This window comes from Bufo bufo, chromosome 4 (genome assembly GCF_905171765.1).
Source record: "Bufo bufo chromosome 4, aBufBuf1.1, whole genome shotgun sequence".
NCBI classification, from domain to species: domain Eukaryota; kingdom Metazoa; phylum Chordata; class Amphibia; order Anura; family Bufonidae; genus Bufo; species Bufo bufo.
In genome coordinates this window covers 504,274,123-504,297,865 of record NC_053392.1, presented here as the reverse complement: position 1 = coordinate 504,297,865, position 23,743 = coordinate 504,274,123, and the positions used below count along the sequence as shown (strand labels likewise).

At 44.6% G+C, this 23,743-nt stretch overlaps 1 protein-coding gene across 1 annotated transcript in view; it reads left to right on the top strand.

Annotated features, from left to right (window-relative positions):
- Positions 1–23,743, top strand: part of PYGB (glycogen phosphorylase B) — a 124,044-nt gene that overhangs the window by 30,904 nt on the left and 69,397 nt on the right. Inside the window, exons 3-4 of the mRNA XM_040429652.1 lie at positions 20,702–20,780; positions 23,360–23,463. Of these exons, the coding sequence (XP_040285586.1) occupies positions 20,702–20,780; positions 23,360–23,463 (183 nt within the window). The remainder of the gene's footprint in view (positions 1–20,701; positions 20,781–23,359; positions 23,464–23,743) is intronic.

Genomic DNA, 23,743 nt, shown 5'->3' with positions numbered 1-23,743 from the left:
AAAATACGGATCAGATGCGGACAAAAAATAATGTAATGTATGTGGGGCCTTAGTTTGAGGACGTTTTATAGTTACTACAATAATTCTTCTATTGGTATATTGTTTTCTCCAGGGGTGGGATGCTAGTACATTGTCCTATATTCTATATTCTCTTTGTCTGAAATAGGCATACATATTTAAAATGGACTACAATATATTTCTAAAGACGGGTAATCCTTCAGCTGCCAGCAGGAATGGCATATTGAGAACTGGGTTAAGCTGAGGTTTCAGCATTTTGTTTCTCCTTTTCTCTGAAGCTGGACTTGCTGCAGCTTTACATTGTCGCTTGGTCTGTCCCAAGCAGATGAAGGGTTAAGGAAGGAAAGTTTACGTATATGTTGGGTTATCAATAATGTGTGCGCAGTGGATGGTGCAGACAGCTTGAGGGATCTGTCAGGCCTCTGCTCTCTGGTTTCCTGTGTGAGGTCACCTCAAGCTGCACGTTCACAGTCCTGCCATTGTACATTGTACAGATCCTGTTACTTCCAGGTTGGCCGTCTTTAATCTCACAGTAACATAATATTAGAAAACAGAAGGTCCAGGACTAACGGGCAGCACTTATAATGTTTGCTTCACATGACCTACAGTATGTGGATATGGAGGGTGAGTAACATTTGATCTTGAAGGTCATCTGTCATCACATACCAGTAGGTAAAATGGTTGGCAGATTCTTATATCTGGCATCTCTATATGTGCCAGCAGTCCGGTGTAAAAAATACTATTTCTGGTATGCAAAATACACCCTAGGTGCAATGAGGGGAGTGCCGTTGCACCCAGAGGCTCCGCTGTCTGCTATGCCATGCCCCAACCATGGAGGCAAATGACACCTTTCTACATTGCTATAACTTACCGCTAAAAATAAACACACAACAACTTCTTCGTTGGAATAAAATGGCCACAATGCTTTATTAAGGGTAAAAGCCATAATACATTTAATAAATAATTAAAAACCACAACCGTCATAATTTAACGAACCATCAAACCATTAGATACATACCGAAATCCACTCAGAAACACAGCCCCTCTAATAAAGCAAAGCGACAGATAAGAAAACATAATAAGGGAGGGCGGCGATCCGGTCCGGTCCTCTTCAAACTGACCCCGAAGCGCCAGTAAACCCCACAATTTAAAGGAGAAATGCTTCCCGCCAAAAGCAGGGCAACAAATCAGGACCCGGTATTCTCCCACAGCAACAGTGTCAGCCAATCAGCCGTGGAGCTACAGCTTCCTCAGAAGATCTACTCAAACCAGCTGGAACCGGTCCACAATATAATCTTGAGGTAAAATCTGAAATAAAAGAGCAGGAAAGGGGGAGACACAGAAAAAAAAAAAGGGGGGGGGGGAACCATATAGGACCCTACCTAACTAAATTAATGGTGCCATTGCCCCCATGTGTCCCCCAAGCTAAACGCTCTGGGGGCCCATAACATTGGCTCAGACAGGCCAGGCAGTTGAAATCATATTCAGGCCTAGCCCTGAAGTCTCACGGGAGCTCATTCAGTGCATGCGTTGTACAGGGAAGGAGCGCCCGGTGGTCTCAGTGCCCATACAGTGCATGCCCTTTAAAGGGAACCTGTTACCATGCAAATGCAGTGTAATCTGCAAGCAGCATATTCCTGCTTATGTCCTATAGGTGACAAGCTTACACGGATAGCTGCTAATCACTGATAGGACTAGCTCCTTGACTTTAGAGTCCAGAATTTGCAGAAATGTTATTGAATATAATGCAACTTTTGCTCAATCTTTTCCCATAAGACCATAACTATCAATGTCATAAGGAGGGGTATTGGTTCTCATTAAAGAGACCCAGCTGTTGTACAGAGACTTATATTCAAGGTATCTATAGGGAATAAAAGGATGCAAATTAGTACACACCATCTGTAGACAGCTGTTTCAGGGTTCTTGCCCCTTATTAGTAGAGAGCAGAGTACTGACTGGCAGAATCGCATGCCTTTAATCCAGTCATTGGTGGAATTGCTTATTATTAAAGTGAATATATCATCTGGAAATGACCTATTATCAAGTTTTTATGCTAAACATTTTTTTTTTAGGGCTAGTTCAGCTGAATGCAATGATACCTTTTGCAGTGCCCTAGAGGAACACTGCGAAGGGTTAATTTAATGTTACTTCTATTGCTTTTGTTATTTCTTTTTGCACTATGTATACATATTGGCAATGTATGGGCAGTATATAGTTAACACTGGCAGACTTGGTTAGGTTACCAGAATGATGGACTTATCCCGCCTCCTGGTTAGTGAGTGTTAGCTGAGAGGAGCTACAGGCTAGACGTGTGAGAGAGTTCCTGCAAAGTAGGCCCAGAGAGAAAAACCTCATCCAGGAGACACCACTTCAGAGAATGGACTGCTGCTAGAAAGCTATATACTGTAACTGAGAGAATACCCCTGATGGAAAGAGAACAGACAACCATAGAATGTCTAGAACCACCAAGGCCGTGCACTGGGTTCAGACAGTAAGATACCACTCGTTTATGGTATTAAAGACTTTACTGCTGTGGAAAGAGTTAAATGCCTCCTACACCTGCCACATTTTGATACGGACTAGCCATCCGGATCTGAGATCTGCACCCCTCAGCCTGGGAACTGCAGAAGGAGTCAACCATAGGCTGCTATTCTGTACTTGTTATCTTGGAAAGATTGCAAAGTGTTTAGAGAGTGATTCCAGGGCTACCATCATCATCATTGCTACTGCACTCAGCTATTGGGAAAATAACTACAATGTGATATAGTTTGGAACTGTGTCTTTCCTGCTGTATGTACTACTACGCCCATCATCAATTCAGTAAACATAGACGTTATTGTCTACCTCAGGACGTGGTCACAGCGGGAACAGTGGGCGGCTTTAAAAAAGGCTTAGATGATTTCCTAGAACTAAATAACATTAAAGGGGTTTTACGAGATATTGATAATGATGACCTATCCTCAGGATAGGTCACCAGTTTCTGATCGGTGGAGGTCCAACACCCGGGATCCCCACCGATCAGCTGTTTGAGAAGGCACTGGCTCTCCTGTGAGCACAGCGGCCTTGTCACAGCTTACCAAGTACAAAGCCATACATTATATAGCGGCTGTGCTTGGTAGTGTGCTCAGCCCTATTCACTTCAATGGGGCTGAGGGTGATACCAGGCAAAGCCACTATACAATGTACGGCGCTGTGCTTGGAAAGCTGTGACAAGGCCGCTGTGCTCACAGGAGAGCCGGTGTTTTCTTAACCCCTTTAGGACACAGCCTTAGTTCACCTTAAGGACCAGGCAATTTTTTGCAAATCTGACCAGTGTCACTTTAAGTGATGATAACTTTAAAACGCTTTGACTTATCCAGGCCATTCTGAGATGTTTTTTTGTCACATATTGTACTTCATGACAGTGGTAAAATGAAGTCAGAAAAATTCATTTTTATTTATAAAAAAATACCAAATTTAGCAAAAATTTGTAAAAAATAGCAAATTTCCAAGTTTCAATTTCTCTACTTCTATAATACATAGTAATACCTCCAAAAATAGTTATTATTTTACATTCCCCATATGTCTACTTCATGTTTGGAAAATTTTGGGAATGATATTTTATATTTTGGGGATGTTACAAGGCTTAGAAATTTAGAAGCAAATCTTGAAATTTTTCAGAAATTTTCAAAAACCCAATTTTTATGGACCAGCTCAGGTCTGAAGTCACTTTGCGAGGCTTACATAATAGAAACCCCATTCTAGAAACTAGACCCCTCAACCTATTCAAAATTGATTTTACAAACGTAGTTAACCCTTTAGGTGTTCCACAAGAGTTAATGGCAAATGGAGATAAAATGTCAGAATTTAGATTTTTTGGCAAATTTTCCATTTTAATCCATTTTTTCCAGTAACAAAGCAAGGGTTAACAGCCAAACAAAACTCAATATTTATTGCCCCAATTCTGTAGTTTGCAGAAACACCCCATATGTGGCCGTAAACTACTGTACGGGCATACAGTAGGGCGTAGAGCATGGGTGTCAAACATGCGGCCCGCATGCGGCCCGCAATGAATATCTTTGCGGCCCGGCAGTCTAGTATCTCTGAACATGAGCGCTGCTATCGGCGCGCTCATGTTCTCTCAGCAGCACGGGGAGAAGGAAGCTGTCCTCCCTCCCCCCTGTGCTGCTGCCGCTGCCACCAATGAGAAGAGAGGGGGGGAGGAGGGGCGGGCGCACTGCGCCACCAATGAGGAGAGAGGGGCGGAGGAGGGGCGGGCGCACTGAGCCACCAATGATAGGACTATTCCCATTTCCCACACAGAGCGGCGCCCAGCGATGTCTCAGCACTCACCATTAGTCCTGGGCGCCGCTCCGTTCGCCCGCAGTGCCCCATTACTTGCTCCTCTCCTGCTCCACATGCTGCTGATTACTATCGGAGCGATGGGAGGAGACATCAGCTTCACTAGTGGGCGTTCCTTCTCCCTGCGCTGCGATTGGACAGCGCTACAGCCAGGAAGAAGGAACGCCCACTAGTGAAGCTGATGTCTCCTCCCATCGCTCCGATAGTAATCAGCAGCATGTGGAGCAGGAGAGGAGACAGTAATGGAGCACTGCAGGCGAACGGAGCGGCGAACAGAACTAATGGTGAGTGCTGAGACATCGCTGGGCGCCGCTCTGTGTGGCCTGATAGTAAGAGTCAGTCTTTAACACAATACAGGAGGCGGGTGCCGGCAGCAGAATCGCATTGCCGGCACCCTGCCGCTGACAGGGAGCTGCGATCAGAGGCAGTTAACCCCTTAGGTGCCGCACCTGAGGGGTTAACTGCTGATCTGCCAGTACCAGCCTCCTGTATAAAGGGGAAATTTATCATTGGTGGTGCAGTGTGCCCCCCTCAACCCCCCATCCCATTAAAATCATTGGTGGCACAGTGCGCCAGCCCCTCTCAACCCCCCCAGTATTAAAATCATTGGTGGCAGTGGCCACAGGGACCTCTCCCCTCCCCCTCATTGGTGGTGCAGTGGCAGCTTCTGATCAGTTACCATGGCAACCAGGACGCTACAGAAGCCCTGGTTGCCATGGTAACATCCCTGATGCTGTGTGCACAAGGCACAGAGCAGCAGGGACAGTGTGAAGTCCTATTCACCCTAATAGAGCTGAATAGGACAAGGGATGAAAGATCCCAGGTTCTCGCCCCTAAGGCTACTTTCACACTTGCGTTCAGAGCGGATCCGTCTGAGACGGATCCGCTCATATAATGCAGACGGTGGATCCGTTCAGAACGGATCCGTCTGCATTATATTGTAAAAAAATTTTTTTTTTTTTGATGCGGCCCACATAAACTTAAATTATTTTTTTTTTGGCCCATGTTAGCCTTTGAGTTTGACATGCTTGGCGTAGAGGGAAAGGTGCGCCATATGGTTTTTGGAAGACAGATTTTGCTGGACTGTTTTTTTGACACCATGTCCCATTTGAAGCCCCCCTGATGCACCCCTAGAGTAGAAACTCCACAGAAGTGACCCCATCTATTGAAATGGAAAAGTGTCAAAAATAGCTGTTTTGGCACAGTTTTTTTTTTTTTTGGACCGTGTTAATCTCGGGGGTTAGGTCATGTGGTATGTGTATAGAGGAAATTCTTACGGACGCGGCGATACCTAATAAGTCTACTTTTTTACAATTATTTAGGTTTTAGACTATTATCCTTGTTGATACAAAAAAAGTAATTTTGTATCTCTAAAGTCTAAGGCCTCTTTCACACGGGCGTTGCAGGAAAATGTGCGGGTGCGTTGCGGGAACACCCGCGATTTTTTCCGCGCGAGTGCAAAACATTGTAATGCGTTTTGCACTCGCGTGAGAAAAATCGCGCGTGTTTGGTACCCAAACCCGAACTTCTTCACAGAAGTTCGGGCTTGGGATCAGTATTCTGTAGATTGTATTATTTTCCCTTATAACATGGTTATAAGGGAAAATAATAGCATTCTGAATAAAGAGCTGGAGGGGTTAAATTTTTTTTTTTTTTTAACTCACCTTAATCCACTTGTTCGCGATGCCGGCATCTCCTTCTGTCTTCATCTGATCTCTGTGCAGCAACAGGACCTTTGATGACGTCACTCCGGTCATCACATGGTACGTCACATGATCTTTTACCATGGTGATGGATCATGTGATGACCAGAATGACGTCACCAAAGGTCCTGTTGCTGCACAGAGATCAGATGAAGCCAGAAGGAGATGCCGGGCTACGCAAACAGTTAAATGTTTTTTGTTTTTTTTTAACCCCTACAGCGCTGTTTTACTATGCATTCTGTATTCAGAATGCTATTATTTTCCCTTATAACCATGTTATAAGGGAAAATAATAATGATCGGGTCCCCATCCCGATCGTCTCCTAGCAACCGTGCGTGAAAATCGCACCGCATCTGCGGATGCTTGCGATTTTCACGCAACCCCATTCATTTCTATGGGGCCTGCGTTACGTGAAAAACGCACAAAGGAGCATGCTGCGATTTTCACGCAACGCACAAGTGATGCGTGAAAATCACCGCTCGTGTGCACAGCCCCATAGAAATGAATGGGTCGGTATTCAGTGCGGGTGCAATGCGTTCACCTCCCGCATCGCATCCGCGCGGAATACTCGCTCGTGTGAAAGGGGCCTAAGAGTCTTTTTTTTTTTTTTCGTTTTTTAGCCGATTATCTTATGTAGGGGCTCATTTTATGTGGGATGAGAGGACGGTTTTATTGGCACTATTTTGGGGGCTATATGACTTTTTGATCGCTTGCTATTAAACTTTTTGTTATGTAAGGTGACAAAAAAAAAATGTTTGCACTTTTTTTTTTTTTGGACCGTGTTAATCTGGGGGGTTAGGTCATGGGGTATTTTTATAGAGGAGATTACCGACGCGGAGATACCTAATTTGTATACTTTTTTTTAAATGATTTTAGTTTTTACAATGGTCTGAGAACCATAGTTTTTTTTTATCCGATTGTCAGTGGCTAAATTGGGATATAAATTTAGTACTCCATAGAAGTGTGGTACTCCCTGAAGCAACCAATAATGCAGAGGCCCGGATGATCGGGGCACGTGTCACATTGAGTAGTGGTGTCCTTCCGTATCCCCCTCCTGTGACACACTCTGCACCTTTTTTGGGTCCGTCCCTTCTTTCCAGTATGGGGGACCACACCTGGAAAGTGTTGGCCAGGGACGATCCGGGCGCCTCCAGTTCCCAAGGTACTCCGGCCTGCTCTTTCCCGGTCCGAAAAGATCAGGGCCTTGAGGACTGCCTCATAGAACTGAAGGAATTTCCCTGTGTTGCCAGCGCTCCGGGACAGCACAAAAGAGTTGTACAAGGCAACCTGTACCAAGTAGACCGCAACTTTTTTGTACCATGCCCGGTTTTGCGCATGGCATTATATGGCTTGAGGAGTTGATCAGAGAGATCAACTCCTCCCATATACCGATTGTAGTCGACGATACAATGGGGCTTGAGGACCGTTGCCGCGGTACCTCGCACAGGGACAGGGGTGATGCCGTTACCGTGGATTGTGGACAGTACAAGGACATCCCTCTTGTCCTTATTCAAACGGAAAATGCAAATGCGATCGCACTCTACATCCAGCACTCTGCCCTGCCTCCATGCTGGATGAGACATTTTGGCCAAAGCGTAATAAGCCACTCACCACATCAAGGTTGCCTCATTTGAGTGGTCCCTAACACTAGTTCCTACCTGTTTATGGGCCATGACAGCCACACAAAGTCCAGGGAATGCAGGTCAGCATGCAAGCCAAGCACACTCTGCTTTTAACTCCGTCCGGTGCCATTACAGCTTTCATCGGATCCAGGGATGCAAGTACCAACATGCATGCTGAGCCCACCATATACTTCTCCTGGAGCCAAATGGCTACTGGTAGGTTCTATATAAGCAGACTCAGTTTTATACTGACTTTAAAACCAGCCTCCAGGACAGATTGACTGGTCAGGTGTGCATGACTCAAAGGAGATCGCCACGCCTCCAATATATAATACAAAGAAAAAATGTGGGGGGTTGAGTCAGCACAACCCGTATGTGGTGCACATCACTATGGCGAAATACATATACAAACGGAAAATGCAAATGTGATCGCACTCTACATCCAGCACTCTGCCCTGCTCCATGCTGACCTGCAACAGGTTTCCAGTGGTAAGGGCATGGGTCTCACCCCTGGGGATAGGTACCTGGAGGGGGTGGGCAGGGAGGCCGCGTTGATTTTTCCGCACGGTCCCACAAGCGGACGTGGATCTGGCGGGGAGGGACTGGAACAAGGGGATACTAGTATAAAGGTTATCCACGTAAAGGTGGTAACCCTTATCTAGCAGTGGGTGCATAAGGTCCCACACAAGTGGGTGCATAAGGTCCCACACAAGGCCTGTACAAATTTGGCCCCAAAGTGATCGATGACCGGCCTGATTTTGTACAGGCGGTCATAGGCAGGATCACCTCGGGGGGGGGGGGGGGGGGCATGCTGCATTATCTGAATAATGCAGGCATTTCTAGATGGCCTCAAACCGGGAGCGTGTCATGGCCGTACTGTAAAGTGGGGTCTGGTAGAGGACGTCCCCACTCCAGTAATGCCTGACACTAGGTTTCTTGACTAGGCCCATATGCAGCACGAGGCCCCAAAATGTCCTCATCTCGGCTGCACTGACAGGCGTCCAGCCACCGGGCCTAGCCAAAAAGGAGCCCGGGTGTTGAGCAACGAACTGTTGGGCGTACAGGTTCGTCTGCTCCACCATTAGATTTGAAAAAAATGTCATATTCAGTGAAGCCCACTGTGGAAATATGGATTCCTGGTTGGCCTACAAAATCAGGAATCACGGCTTCAAATCGCTCTGGGGGTATACCAGAAAAGTTCACCGGCAGGGGGCTCCGGGGGATTTAACTGGTGGGCCGAAAAACTAGTACGAGCCCCAGAGCTGCTCGTACTAGGGTGGGCCACAGGGTCCCTAGCATGGCAGTCCCCTTGCTCCGCCTGGCGGCGTCTCCGCCGCCTTGGTGGCTCATCATCATCGCTAGATGATGAGGAGGACGCAGATGACAACAGGAAAGTAGGGTCATCCTCGTCCTCACTGGGACTCTCTGACTCGGAGGCAAGCTGGGCGTATGCCTCCTCTGCTGAGAACATCCGGCGGGCCATAGGGGAGTGTGTGTCTGTGTGTATATGTGCGTGCGTGTAAATCTTTATTTGATGTGCGTGTGTGTATGGGGGCACGGGTGCGGACTTAGCCCTAAAACTAACAGAAAAAAAAAAGACAAACTAAAAAAAGGGCAAAAAATGTGAAAAGAAAATTCAAAACCGCTGATCAACTGTCCGAAGTTGATCAGCGGTGGGGTGTGCGATGCGCTAACACTGGCCGGACTCTGAGAGTGCCAGCCACAGTCAGCGTACGCACAAAAAAAACAAAAAAAAAACTGCCTGCGCCCCAAAAAAGTTGTGGGGGGGGGGGGGGGGCAAGCGGCAGTACCCCTGGCGGGTCTAGGGTCACACAGCAAGCTGTAAGTGTATTACAGTGTGTAATACGCTTACAGCCAATGCATTACAATACAGAAGTATTGTAATGCATTGTAAAGGGGATCAGACCCCCAGAGTGGTACAAAAAATAAAGTGAAAAAAGGAGTAATAAAATAAAGTTTTACAAAAAAATGAAAATTTAAGTAAAAAAAAAAGCGTCCTTTTCCCAAAAAAAATAAATAAAAAAATTGTTAAAAAAAAGAAAAAAAGAGAAAAGTAGACATATTAGGTATCGCCGCGTCTGTATTGACTGGTTCTATAAAAATATCACATGATCCACCGTGTCAGGTGAACGCCATAAAAAATAAAAATGGTGCCAAAACAGCCATTTTCTGGTCACCTTGCCTCACAAAAAGTGTAATACCAAGTGATCAAAAAGGCATATTTAGCCCAAAATGGTACTAATCAAACTGTCATCTCATCCCGCACTGTGTAAAACTGAACAAAAATAAAAATGATAGACCTGTTAGGTGTTGCTGCGTCCGTAACAACCTGGTCTATAAAAATTAGGGATCGACCGATATTGATTTTTTAGGGCCGATACCGATAATTTGTCAACTTTCAGGCCGATAGCCGATAATTTATACCGATATTCTGGGTATTTTTATTTGAGGAAAAAAATGTTTTTCCTACACAAATCTGCTGAAAATTAATCTTTATTGTTAACGTGTATTATTATTATTATTATTATTTTTTTTTAAATCTTTTTCATTTATACTTAATATTTGTGTTTTTTTTTTTACTAACTTTTAGCCCCCTTAGGGACTAGAACCCTTGTCCTATTCACCCTGATAGAGCTCTATCAGGGTGAATAGGAGATCACACTGTCCCTGCTGCTCTGTGCTCTGTGCACACAGCAGCAGGGAGCTGAACATGGCAGCCAGGGCTTCAATAGCGTCCTGGCTGCCATGGTAACCGATCGGAGGAGCAGGGGAGAGGGGATCCTGTGGCCACTGCCACCAATGATTAATACTGGGTGGGGGGGCGCACTGCGCCACCAATGTTTTTACTATTGGGATGGGGCCGAGGGCGCACTGCGCCACCAATGATTAATACTAGGGGGCTTGGGGGGGGGGCGCACTGCGCCACCAATGAAGATAAGTCTCTCATTCATATACAGGAGACGGGAGCTGGCTGCAGAATCACCTAGCCGGCTCCCGGCCCCTATGAACGGTAGCTGCGATCCGCGGCACCTAAGGGGTTAACTACCGCGGACCGCAGCTGCCGTTCATAGAGGTCGGGAGCCGGCTATGTGATTCTGCAGCCAGCTCCCGCCTCCTGTATATGAATTAATGAAAGACTCATCTTCATTGGTGGCGCAGCGGCCACAGCCCCTCCCCTCCTCTTGTCTCCTCTCCTGCTATTGGCGGCAGCGGCATCACAGGGGGAGGGAGACACTGCTTCCTTCTCCACTGTGCTGCGGAGGGAACACAGAACGCGCTGAGAGCAGCGCGTTCTGTGTTCCCAATACGTTATCGGAATAATGGGGTCCCCTTTTGAGGGTTTCCACTGTAAGGGTCCATTAAAGGGGTTATCCAAGTTCTATAATGCCTGTTCAGGTCACCCACGATGCTAGGGAGGCTTGTTCCCGTTGCAGCTTGTTATTGGCTGCCCCCCCCCTCCCAATCTCTGTCGGATATCTTCATCCGCGCGACGGGGAGATGCAGCGGCGGCCATGCTGGTAAGAGAAGTGACATGGGTGCCGGGGAAGGAGGTAAGTACAACCTCTGTGAGCGGCCCGGGCATATGGGGGGCATTATAGAACTTGGATAACCTCTTTAAGGCTCCATTCACACATCTGTGAATGTGTCCGTACCCATTCCGCAATTCTGTGGAACGTGTGCGGACCCATTCATTCTCTATGGGGACAGAATGGATAGTGTGCTCCCTGCATCCGCATTTCCGGAGCGCGGCCCTGATCTTCTGGTCCGCGGCTCCGGAGAAAATAGAACATGTCCTATTTTTGTCCACAATTGCGGACCCGCAATGCACTACGGACGTTTGAAGGGACCCTAAGGTCCCTTTCACACGGGCGAGAATTCGGCGCGGCTGCAATGTGTGAGGTAAACGCATTGCACCCGCACTGAATCCAGACCCATACACTTCAATGGGGCTGTTCGGATGAGCGGTGATTTTCACGCATCACTTGTGTGTTGCGTGAAAATCGCAGCATGTTCTATATTCTGTGTTTTTTCACGCAACGCAGGCCCCATAGAAATGAATGGGGATTTCTGAAAATCGCAAGCAAGTGTGGATGCAATGCGATTTTCACACATGGTTGCTAAGGAGACGAGGGATGAGTTACCCGGGACCCCATTTACTTTATTATTTTCCATTATAACATGGTTAAAATGGAAAATAATAGCATTCTTTAATTCAGAATGCTAAGTAAAAGGTCCATTGTGGGTTTAAAAAAAAAATAATTTAACTCACCTCATCCACTTGATCGCGCAGCCGGGCTGGTCGTCTTTCTTCTTCTTCTCGCAGGACCTGGCTGGAAAAGGACCTTCGATGACGTCATCGCGCTCACCACCGCGAGCGAGGTGACGTCAGCGCAGGTCCTGCTGAATGAAGATAGAAGATTTCTATCTGTCACGGCGGATGTGCACAGTTAAACAGATAACACACCAACCAGGCTCTGGACGAGAGACGGGGAAAGGGTCACCTCCTAATTAATCCCTGACCTCTTTCCCTACAATGCTCAGCCCACAGATCAAATCTTGATGGTAGATTTGCTGTGTCCACCATCCTATGCTAACAGAACCCTGAACTCCCTGAGATGGTGAAGTGGGGAGAAAGGAGCAGCCTGCTCGCACAGAACCTGGATGGGATAGATGACATAAACAACCAAAGACACTTATCTGCTGAGAGCAGGAACAAACAGCCAACCTTCCTTTCTAGCTTCCAAGACCACAATGAAGAGTATAATCCGCTCAGAGCACCTTAGCTGGAGACTATTTAAACTAATGACTCCACCCAGTGCACCTGATGCGAGGCGGATCCAGCACAGCATCAAAACAAATACTAGACTTGTGCTGCAATCCTGGCTGACCTCCGCACATAGTCAGAGTGGGGCATGACACTATCTTCATTCATTTTTTTTTTTAACTCCACAATGGACCTTTTACTTAGCATTCTGAATTATATTATTTTCCATTATAACCATGTTATAATGGAAAATAATAAAATATACAGAACACCGATCCCAGTGAAGAAGTCCAGGTTCTGGTCTAGGTACCACAGTCAGTTTTTTATCACGCTTGTGCAAAACGCATTGCACCCACGCGATAAAAACTGAACATCAGAACGCAATCGCAGTCAAAACTGACTGCAATTGCGTACCTACTCGCACGATTTTCCCTGATTGCAGGCGCAACGATCCAAACCTAATCCGCACATGCTCGTCTGCAAGGGGCCTAAGGGTACGTCAGGGTCTCTTCAAATACAAAATGGTGCCTAAAAAGCATTCTAGCAAAATCTGCCCCAAAAATCCATATGGCGTTCCTTTCCTTCTGACCACTGCCACCACATATGGGGTATTTCTGTAAGGCTTCGTTCACATCAGCGTTCAGCCTTTCCGTTCTCCTACTCCGTTATAGGGGCACATAACTGAGCCGAACGGAGCCTACGGACCCCATAGACCCCCATAGACTATAATGGGGTCCGTTAGGTTTACGCCCAGAGGAAGATTTTTGAAGCAGAGATAAAAATCCTGCATGCACTACTTTTGTCTCAGCTCCAAAATCATCTTCTGAGCGTAAACCTAACAGACCCCATTATAGTTTATGGGGTCCGTAGGCTCCGTTCTCCGTCTTTCCCTCACTGCGCCTGCGCCGAATACTGAACGGGACGGCGCAGGCGCGAGATTTCCCCGGGCAGACAGGAGACTAACGCTGGTCTGGCCCTGTCAATCAAGTGTAGAAATGCGTGGAAAGAGGTAAGCGAACGGAGCCTCTAGGAGCAGATGCAACGCCCCCCCCCCTGCTCCTAGAGGCTCATTTGCATATTATAAAAGTTTGTTTCTCTAAATAATGGCGGCACATAGTGACATGGGACTAATATAGTTATGTTCAGCTTACATTAGCACATCGCTAATGTCAGCCAGGTTAATACCCATTTTTCTGATGACAGAAACCCTTTAAAGTCACCTATCACCAGCACAGGGCATTTATTTTTACCTGAGATAAACTCCGCCAATTTATTCAGCACATAAGATGAAAAGGGAGGAGGGATATACACAAAGGCTAATATACATCTCTGGCCATTCCAAAACCCATAAAGAAAAACGTATCTACCCTCAATAAGTTGTGTTAATGGAGCGTAATCAATATTCTTATGTATATACACGCTAATACCCCTAGAATAGGAAGAAAGACAGGAGTGATATTCGTATTGGACCCATTTCCTTCTCATTGCATCAATCTTATGAAATAGAACATGTGTTTCCAGAAGACCCAACTTGAATATGTTTAGTAAACCGGTAATAAAAACAAAATTTGTGTCAGTGTTCAAATATATATGGAAAAGCGGTCCAAAGTTTTTGCCACATAAAGTGACACACGTCAGATTTGAAAAAATTGGCCTGGGATTTAAGGTGAAAAGTGGCTCTGTACTGAAGGGGTTAATGTTGTGGTGCTGTGATCGGCACATTTTAGATAATGAGGTTGATTTAGGGAGAGGGGTATGAAAACGGTTAATATATTTTCCAAAGGATACAGCTGCACAAACTCTTGGGATGTCCAACATGACCCTGTCCCCTGTATTTCTCTTGCCTTTAATCTAGAGAAAGTTATTTTAGCAGTGCAAAAATAACTTCTGACTTGAAGACTGATTTAGGGTAGGTGAATTGGCAAGATGGTTACTAATCTCTTCTGAACTATTTGCAGCTTTGAATTTGATATCATTATAATAAAGTATCGAACATGGGTCAAACCAGTTTACTGTAAGTGATGTCCTGACTGCACTGCATTAGTAGCCTCAAAAGTGCATACACTAGAATCTGTATGGAACATTTAATAGTCCAGAAATACTGATCATTTTAGAGAATTTTTGTAAATTCCTTTCCAACCTGAATACAGTGTGCTTTAGTTGCTCTGAAAAGGTGTGGATGACAATCTGGTCTCACCCGAATTGCACCACCTAAAATTCTGATGCTACAGAATCCGAATAAATAAAAAAATAATAAATTTGATTTTGATTCTATAGAATCGATTTGTTCATTTCTGCTAGTCGTGTGTGTGTGTGTGTGTATATATATGTTTTTTGTTTTTTTTTTAAATGGTACCATTCTATAAAACTGTCTTTTAATCTCACAGAATCAGAAACCATAAAGTGATCAGATAACTAGAACATTTGACAATGTTAGGGCTCATGCACACGGCCGTTGCCCCGCCGTGGCCATATTGCGGCCCGCATACGGCAGGTCCGCAATATATGGGGCACCGGCCGTCTGCACCCTGCTTGAACGGGTCTGCAAAACCGGAGATGCGGTGCGAAAGCATAGATCGGAAGCACTACGGTGTGCTTCCGTGGTGTTTCTGGCCGTGTCTCTGCACCGCAAAAAAGTAGTGCATGCACTACTTTTTTGCGATGCGGATCGTGGACCCCATTCAAGTGAATGGGTCTGCGATCCGCATGCGGCTGCCTCATGGTTGGTGTCTGTGCATTGCGAACCGCAATTTGCGGTCCACAGCACGGGCACGGAGCCCTTACGTTCATGGGCAGGAGCCCTTAGATTGATCTTTAAATTAGGGTAAAGCTGGGATCACGCTGAGTTTAGCCCACTGCTAGTCTACCACGTTAGTCTGCAAAAAAGACAGAAACAAACAGTAAGATAAGAAAAATCATATGGACTCCGGTTGCATCATTGAAGTGAATAGATACATGCAGTATACATATGAATACTGTCTTTAGGTATTTAAACTTATACATGTGATGGAAAGCCCAGCGCAGAGATAACCACAGAGTGAATTTGGTCTTGGACAAATTGCTTGGTAAAATTCTGTTAGTTTCAGCGGCTAGAACTTCTACGTATAGATAACAACCCTAAAAGTTATGAACCAGCTACCAGAATATATAGTCTAGGTCAAAAGTTTTTTTTCTTTAAGAGGAAAGATGGGTAGAATAACATACACTGGTCTGTTACATAGTGATAAATGTATGACTTTGGGGTTGTCTTTTTGAACATGTAGAATGTAGACCAAGGTCTTGTCGGAAAGTTTATGCTGTCTCCGATTTTAACAATCTATATTATTTATGTGAATAAATTAGAATCTGGAAAGAAGGAGATTCTAACCTATTATCATAAATACCAAGCTAAAGAGAGCTTGGTATCTGTGCTAAGTTAGACGACAAAAAGAAGGCAGTGGTAAATAAAAATATATATTTATTAAATAACAATAAGACAGTGCAAACTAATAGATATCAGAAGATTGGTGACAAATGAAATTTAATCAATGATATGCAAATTTTTAAGAAAGCCCAGGTAATCTAGAGTATATACACTGCCTGTCCAAAAAAAAAGTTGCCACCCAAAAAAATAAAAAGGTCACACACTCTAATATTTAGTTGGACCGCCTTTAGCTTTGATTACGGCACGCATTCGCTGTGGCATTGTTTCGATAAGCTTCTGCAATGTCACAAGATTTATTTCCATCCAGTGTTGCATTAATTTTTCACCAAGATCTTGCATTGATGATCGTAGATTGTGACTGCTGCGCAAAGCCTTCTCCAGCACATCCCAAAGATTCTCAATAGGGTTAAGTTCTGGACTTTGTGGTGGCCAATCCATGTGTGAAAATGATGTCTCATGCTCCCTGAACCACTCTTTCAAAATTTGAGCCCGATGAATCCTGGCATTGTCATCTTGGAATATGCCCCTGCCATCAGGGAAGAAAAAATCCATTGATGGAATAACCTGGTCATTCAGGTAGTCAGCTGACCTCATTCTTGGAGCACATACTGTTGCTGAGCCTAGACCTGACCAACTGCAGCAACCCCAGATCATAGCACTGCCCCACAGGCTTGTACAGTAGGCACTAGGCATGATGGTGCATCACTTCATCTGCCTCTCTTCTTACCCTGATGCGCCCATCACTCTGGAACAGGGTAAATCTGGACTCATCAGACCACATGACCTTCTTCCATTGCTCCAGAGTCCAATCTTTATGCTCCCTAGCAAACTGAAGCCTTTTTTTTCTGGTTTGCCTCACTGATTAGTGGTTTTCTTATGGCTACACAGCTGTTCAGTCCCAATCCCTTGAGTTCCCTTCGCATTGTATGTGTGAAAATGCTCTTACTTTCACTATTAAACATAGCCCTGAGTTCTACTACTGTTTTTCTTCAATTTGATTTCACCAAACGTTTAAAGGGGTTTCTCATCTCAGACAATGGGGGCATATCAGTAGGATATGCCCCCATTGTCTTATAGGTGCAGGTCCGCTGGGACCCGCACCTATATCGAGAACGGAGCCCCTAAAGTAAAGGAGAGCTCACTGCGCATGTGCAGCCGCCCTCCATTCATTTCTATGGGGCTGCCGAAAATAGCAGAGTGCTGGCTCTGCTATTGCCGTCTGTCCCATAGAAATGAATGGGAGCATGGGCCGCACATGCGCGGCACGCTCCCATTCACTTCTATGGGAGAGGATTAGCCCTTGGTGGTGGACGGACCCCAGGAAATCTGGGGTCCTGCAGCCACAGCGCTCCCCGCTCCATTCTCGATATAGGGGCGGGTCCCAGCGGTGGGACCCGCACCTATCAGACAATGGGGAATATCCTAGCGATGTGCCCCCATTGTCTAAGATGGGAATAACCATACCCATTCAGGATTTTTTTCCCGCCACATTTCTTCCTTGAATACAACGGGATGGGTCCCCACTGTCCTTCCAGTTTTTAATAATGCTTTAGACAGTTCTTAACCCAATTTTAGTAGTTTCTGCAATCTCCTTAGATGTTTTCTGTGCTTAATGCATGCCAATGATTTGACCCTTCTCAAACAGACTAACATCTTTTCCACGACCACGAGATGTGTCTTTCGACATGGTTGTTTAAGAAATGAGAAGCAACTCATTGCACCAGTCGGGGTTAAATAACTTGTTCGCAGCTAAAAGATAATCACCCATGCAGTAATTATCCAATAGGAGGCTCATAACTATTTATAGTTATGCGCAGAAGGACGTCAATCAAGTGGAAGTGGGTGTGCCCAAAGGTGAGTAGACCGAGCCTCTAGGTGCTGCAGCAACGCCCTCATAGCACCTAGAGGCTTCATTAGCATATTATAAAAGTCTGTTTTTTAAAAGAACGGCGGCAGGCAGGGAGTTAACAAACATACTGTTAAGTATTGCTGACATTAGCACATGGCTAATGTCAGTGTCAGTCTGCTACATAACAATTTTTCCCATGACAGAAACCCTTTAAATCCAGGTGGCGACTTTTTTGGGGGACAGGCAGTGTATATATCCACTACAATACCTTATTTTGCAATAAATTGTTCAGAGCACTGATGCAATTCAGGCTATGTAAACACTCCAAGGCGAGAAACAGACAATGGGCCCCTGTAGCAGGAGGGGGGAGTATCGTTATTTAAAATGTAACTTTTAATGGGGTCAAAAATATCAGATTAATAGAACTCACTACATAAATAAGACATACATACACATAGGGACCAAAAGAATGGTACCCGGCTGGTAAAGACAAAATACTGTTCCGTCCGGGGAGACGTGAACAGTCTTACCAGACCCTTTGTAGGTAGTGGGAGAGGTCCTCGGATACAGGAGACAGGAGACGTGGTGACCAAGCCGTTCGGGAATAGGTGCTGTAACAATGGAACCGTGCAAATGGAGCACTAGGAGGATTCCTAAACAAGCCCTGCCTAAGGTGAAGGGGGCTATTATACTGCTACCTATCTACACGGAGCACTCGCCTTGAAAAAGGCGACCCCGTCCGGTAGCCTGTCCCTAAGGTGGACCTCACCCTACAAACTACAGAAGTTATGCCAGTGGATTGTTGATAAAGGTGCTTCCAAAGGTCTCCCGACGTGGCACGTTTCTGTCCGTGACTCTTCAGGGCTGGTTCATTGCATTGCTACCCCCAACCAGAAGGGTCTCATTTGCCTGGGACCACTGTGTCTCCCGGACCGTCCAGCACTGGACTACCCCTCCAGTGTAATACTGCATCCCACACCAGGATAGCAGCACACAAGCTTCCCAGCTTGTCTCTTTTTCTCCAGTGTGTTATTGAGCCCCAGGCCAGATACCTGTGGCTTTCTACCCCCTGTCTTCCTGCAGTCTTTCCCTGAAGAGTCACGAACAGAAACGTGCCACGTCGGGAGACCTTTGGAAGCACCTTTATCAACAATCCACTGGCATAACTTCTGTAGTTTGTAGGGTGAGGTCCACCCTAGGGACAGGCTACCGGACGGGGTCGCCTTTTTCAAGGTGAGTGCTCCGTGTAGATAGGTAGCAGTATAATAGCCCCCTTCACCTTAGGCAGGGCTTGTTTAGGAATCCTCCTAGTGCTCCATTTGCACGGTTCCATTGTTACAGCACCTATTCCCGAACGGCTTGGTCACCACGTCTCCTGTATCCGAGGACCTCTCCCACTACCTACAAAGGGTCTGGTAAGACTGTTCACGTCTCCCCGGACGGAACAGTATTTTGTCTTTACCAGCCGGGTACCATTCTTTTGGTCCCTATGTGTATGTATGTCTTATTTATGTAGTGAGTTCTATTAATCTGATATTTTTGACCCCATTAAAAGTTACATTTTAAATAACGATACTCCCCCCTCCTGCTACAGGGACCAATACCTTATTTTGACAATACCTCCAATTATATTTAAAGCAATTTGATACCTGATTTCTCTCACCTGACAGATATAATACTAAACCCAAATCTGGTTTATACCATAGTTCATCTTTTATCTATACAAATCTATATACATAATCAACCATACCGACCTAGAACTGAACTCAGTTCTTTGGAGATGATACCATGTTCTCACCGGTATATTTACAATCTCCCTGGATTGGAGCAAGGTTTAGGATGATACTGAAGTTACACCCCAGCCTTATTCCAAAACAGATACTATACACAGAGTATGGTTAATTAAATATATATATCTATATATTATATTAAATCTCCTACAAACTATAGGCAAATTAATACTATACCAGTGTATCAGCTAGTAGAAATCAGTTTCAAGGTTCAGGACTATAATTCCACAAGTCCTATCTTCTATCACGGTGTGGTTTCAAGATGGCTGCCACCAATAGCTGGATAGGTAGTCAATTGGATAAATGTTGGATGGATGATCCCCTCAGGTAAGTGGATCAGATGGAGATTAGGACGATTATTCTCAGAGCACTCCCTCAAAGAGCTGATGCCCCCTTTTTATCTCATTCAAAAATGGGATTGGTCTAGTTTTATCACTCTTGGTCATTGTTTGGTAAAGATACAAGGTTTGTTTATGATCACCTATATCCACAAATCTCCTTCAAGAAATCTAAGAAAGAGATCATTAACTTACACTATTCTCTGACATAGTACTCTTAAACTACCTAGGAATTTCCACCTCAATTCTAACATTAAATTAATATATCTGTAATTACCATACTCTTAGTTATATAATACACATATTTAAACCAATTATATAAAAACCAAAAAACCCTTTATGTGATTATTCAAATAAACCTTACAATATGTGGTAAAATTATATTCTTTTTACTCACTGGGAATAAATCAAAACTCAGCATATTCCCTTATCTGAGTAAATGCCTCTAATTGAATCTGTCCAAATCTTCTTCTTACAAGACCAGACTGTGTCAACATTTCTGTACAGATCGTTAATCTGAAGTTAGGGATTCTAAGTCCAAAGGATATTGAACTCCCCTTGCCCTTTCAAATATGACAAGGAAAGATGGCTGACCATCAGCACAGATATCAGGATATCAAAGTCTATATATAATTTTATATTCAAAAGTTTTGGCAGTCTCCAACTTCTGTCTATCCAGCTGTCGTGAAACTACATCTCAAGCTATCAAAGTATGTTGGGACATGTAGTTTTTCAACATCTGGAGAGCTTCAGGTGGGTTAGAGACTCCTGCTGTAGACCATGAACCATATTGAACACAGTTTAGATCTTTACTTTTTCATTTTCTCACAGCTGGGGCTGGACATGGAGGAGCTGGAGGAGATAGAAGAAGATGCAGGTCTTGGAAATGGTGGACTGGGACGTTTGGCAGGTAATTTGTCCATTTTCCCTCTCTGTAAGCTTGTAAGTGATCACAGGATAAACGTGTCTGTCCACTTAGGTGGTTATTGTGCCTTTTAGGCCCAACCAGTGTGCATTGGAATGGTGTATTTGTTATACAAGTACATTCTGCTGTTATATGATGCATTTATTCTCATGTCCTTCACTTGATCCTGTGAATGTATTGAACACCACATGCATATATTTGCACATAAATATATGGCATGTGAAGACCTCTATAAGCTTACTTGTGTCTCCTGTTTAACGTTCAAGACTGCAGACAACTTTACATACACAGCCTTTTCTTGATAAACCAAATCCCTTTTGAGTGGGACCCAAAATGTGTCTAAAACAAGTAATAAATGTGGCACAAAGCATATATGCCAATTTTATTTTATTTTTTTAAATGAAGCCAGAATTTAGCTTAGTAAATATCCCCCACTGTGCGTTATTTAACAAAATGACCACTTTGTGTATTGTCCGTATTATGCAGCTGGCACTCTGAGCGGGTATTAGGTGCCGACATGTGCACTATAGGGCTGTGGCTACACTGCGACTGGCCGGTACATAAATCCCGCAATCTAAGGCTACTTTCACACTAGCGTTTTTACTTGATTCGGCAGGGTTGAGCAAAAAACGCTTCCGTTTCTGATAATACAACCATCTGCATCAGTTATGAACGGATCCGGTTGTATTATCTTTAACATTGCTAAGACGGATCCGTCATGAACTCCGTTGAAAATCAATGGGGGACGGATCAGTTTTCTATTGTGGCAGAGAAAACTGATCCGTCCCCATTGACTTGCATTGGGGGTCATGCCAGATCCGTCTTGCTCCGCATCCCAGGATGAAAAGCAAACTACAACCTGTTGCTGTATGATCTCCGGTATGGGAACGCAACTAAACGGAACGGAATGCATTTTGGAGCATTCCGTTTTGTTCAGTTCAGTTATGTCCCCATCTGATAATGAAAACAGAATTTTAGAAAGTTTTTGCAAATTTATTAGAAAGTTAAACAAAAATTTAGCAAATTCCGTTCATTGGACCAAATTTGGAAAGACTTGTCTATAAAATGTCCCAAAAACCACGCCATGAGGAGGAAATAACTGCCTATGGAGCTCAAATACAGGATTGTGCAGAGGCACACATCAGGAGAAGGGTACAAAAATATATGATGCACTGAAAGTTCCCAAGAGCACAGTGGCCTCCATAATTCTTAAATGGAAGAAGTTTGGAACAATCAGGGCTTGTCCTACAGCTGGCCACACCCACCAAAATAAGTAATTGGTGAAGAGAGATTGGGCCTTGGTAAGAGGTGACCAAGAACACAATGGTCACTTTGAGCTACGAAGATCCTGTGTGCGGATGGGAGAAACTTCCAGAAACTGCAGCATTCCTCCAATCTAAGCTTTATAATGAAGTGTTCAGAAACACTTAAAATGCACACGAAATCCCAGCTGGAGCTTGCAAAAGAGCTCTCAAACTGTGTGAAACAAGGCTCTCTGGTCTGATGAAACCAAGATTGAACTTTTTGGTCACAATAATTCCAAGCAATGCCATCCCTACAGTGAAGCATGGTGGTGGCAGGATCATGCTGTAGGGGTGTTTTTCAGCAGCTGGAAAAGGGAAACTGGTCATGGCTGAGAGAAAGAAGAATGGAGCAAAGTACAGAGGTCTCAGACCTGGCCCAAGACAATTTCCCCCTAAGCACACAGCCAAAACAACACAGGAGTGGATTAGGGACATCTATGTGAATGTCCTTGAGTGACCCAACCAGAGCCCTGACTTGAACCAAATCAAACATTTCTAGAGAGACCTAAAAATGGCTTTCCACCAATGGCCCCCATCCAAGATGACAGGCCTTGAGAGGATCTGCAGAGAAGAATGGCAGAAAATCCCCAAATCCAGGTGTACAAACCTTGTGGCATCATACCCAAAAAGACTGGAGGCTGCCTGAAGTGCTATAACTAAGGGGTCTGAATTCTGTTTTTACTTTGTCATTATGGGGTATTGAGTGCAGAATGATGGGGAAAAACTTGAATTTAGTTTTTAATTTTATTACAAGGCTGCAACATAACAAAAAAGTGAAAGGGCCTGAAGACTTTCCAAATGCATTGTATAACTTAGCTGCTTTCTGGATGTATCTACAAGGGCTGAGAAGCACGGGCGATAGAGAAAGAAGGGTTTAGGGCAGAGCTAGGTTTTGATTTTTAAGCAAAGATAAATTTAAAACACCAAAGGTCATTCTCAGCCCAGTTTTCGTTTGGGAATCAGATTTTGCTAATGCACAACTTGTTTGGGTTTGTCTGCCAGCTTGGCATGGGTTCACGTGGTGCTCTAATGACTGGTTCCTTTTTGGAGAGATGAAGAGAGATTTGTCCCTGGAGCATTTCTAGGCTTCCAGCTTAAGTACCATAGAGACACTTGTCAGCACTTAGAAACACACAATGCGTTCCTTCTTAGTGAATCCATTCTTTGTAGAAAAATGTCTGCTGTAATGCAACTTCAGAAAACATTGCCTTTTTTTATTAACGGCCTTCTCTGCTTTTCCCTTCTGTTTTTCTAATCTAGCTTGTTTTCTTGACTCTATGGCTACTTTGGGACTAGCCGCTTATGGCTATGGAATCCGATATGAATTTGGGATATTTAACCAAAGGCTTATAAATGGCTGGCAGGTAAATCTAGACACAAGTTTATTAATACTACATTTTATGAGCAGAACATACAGACCTTCACCCTGGCCTTGTGGACCATGCCATCTTTCTGGTATTAAACTCCGTTAGGCCATATTCACATGACCGTATTTGCGGACTGCTGCAAAACAGATACGGATGTGTGAATGGGCCTTATAGATAACGCTCCTGCAGTCGTGATTTACATTAGCATCAGCAAGGATGTCGGGACTCCATGAAGGGGCCACAACGCTGATTTAGTGCCTTTGAATTGGGCCCTGCT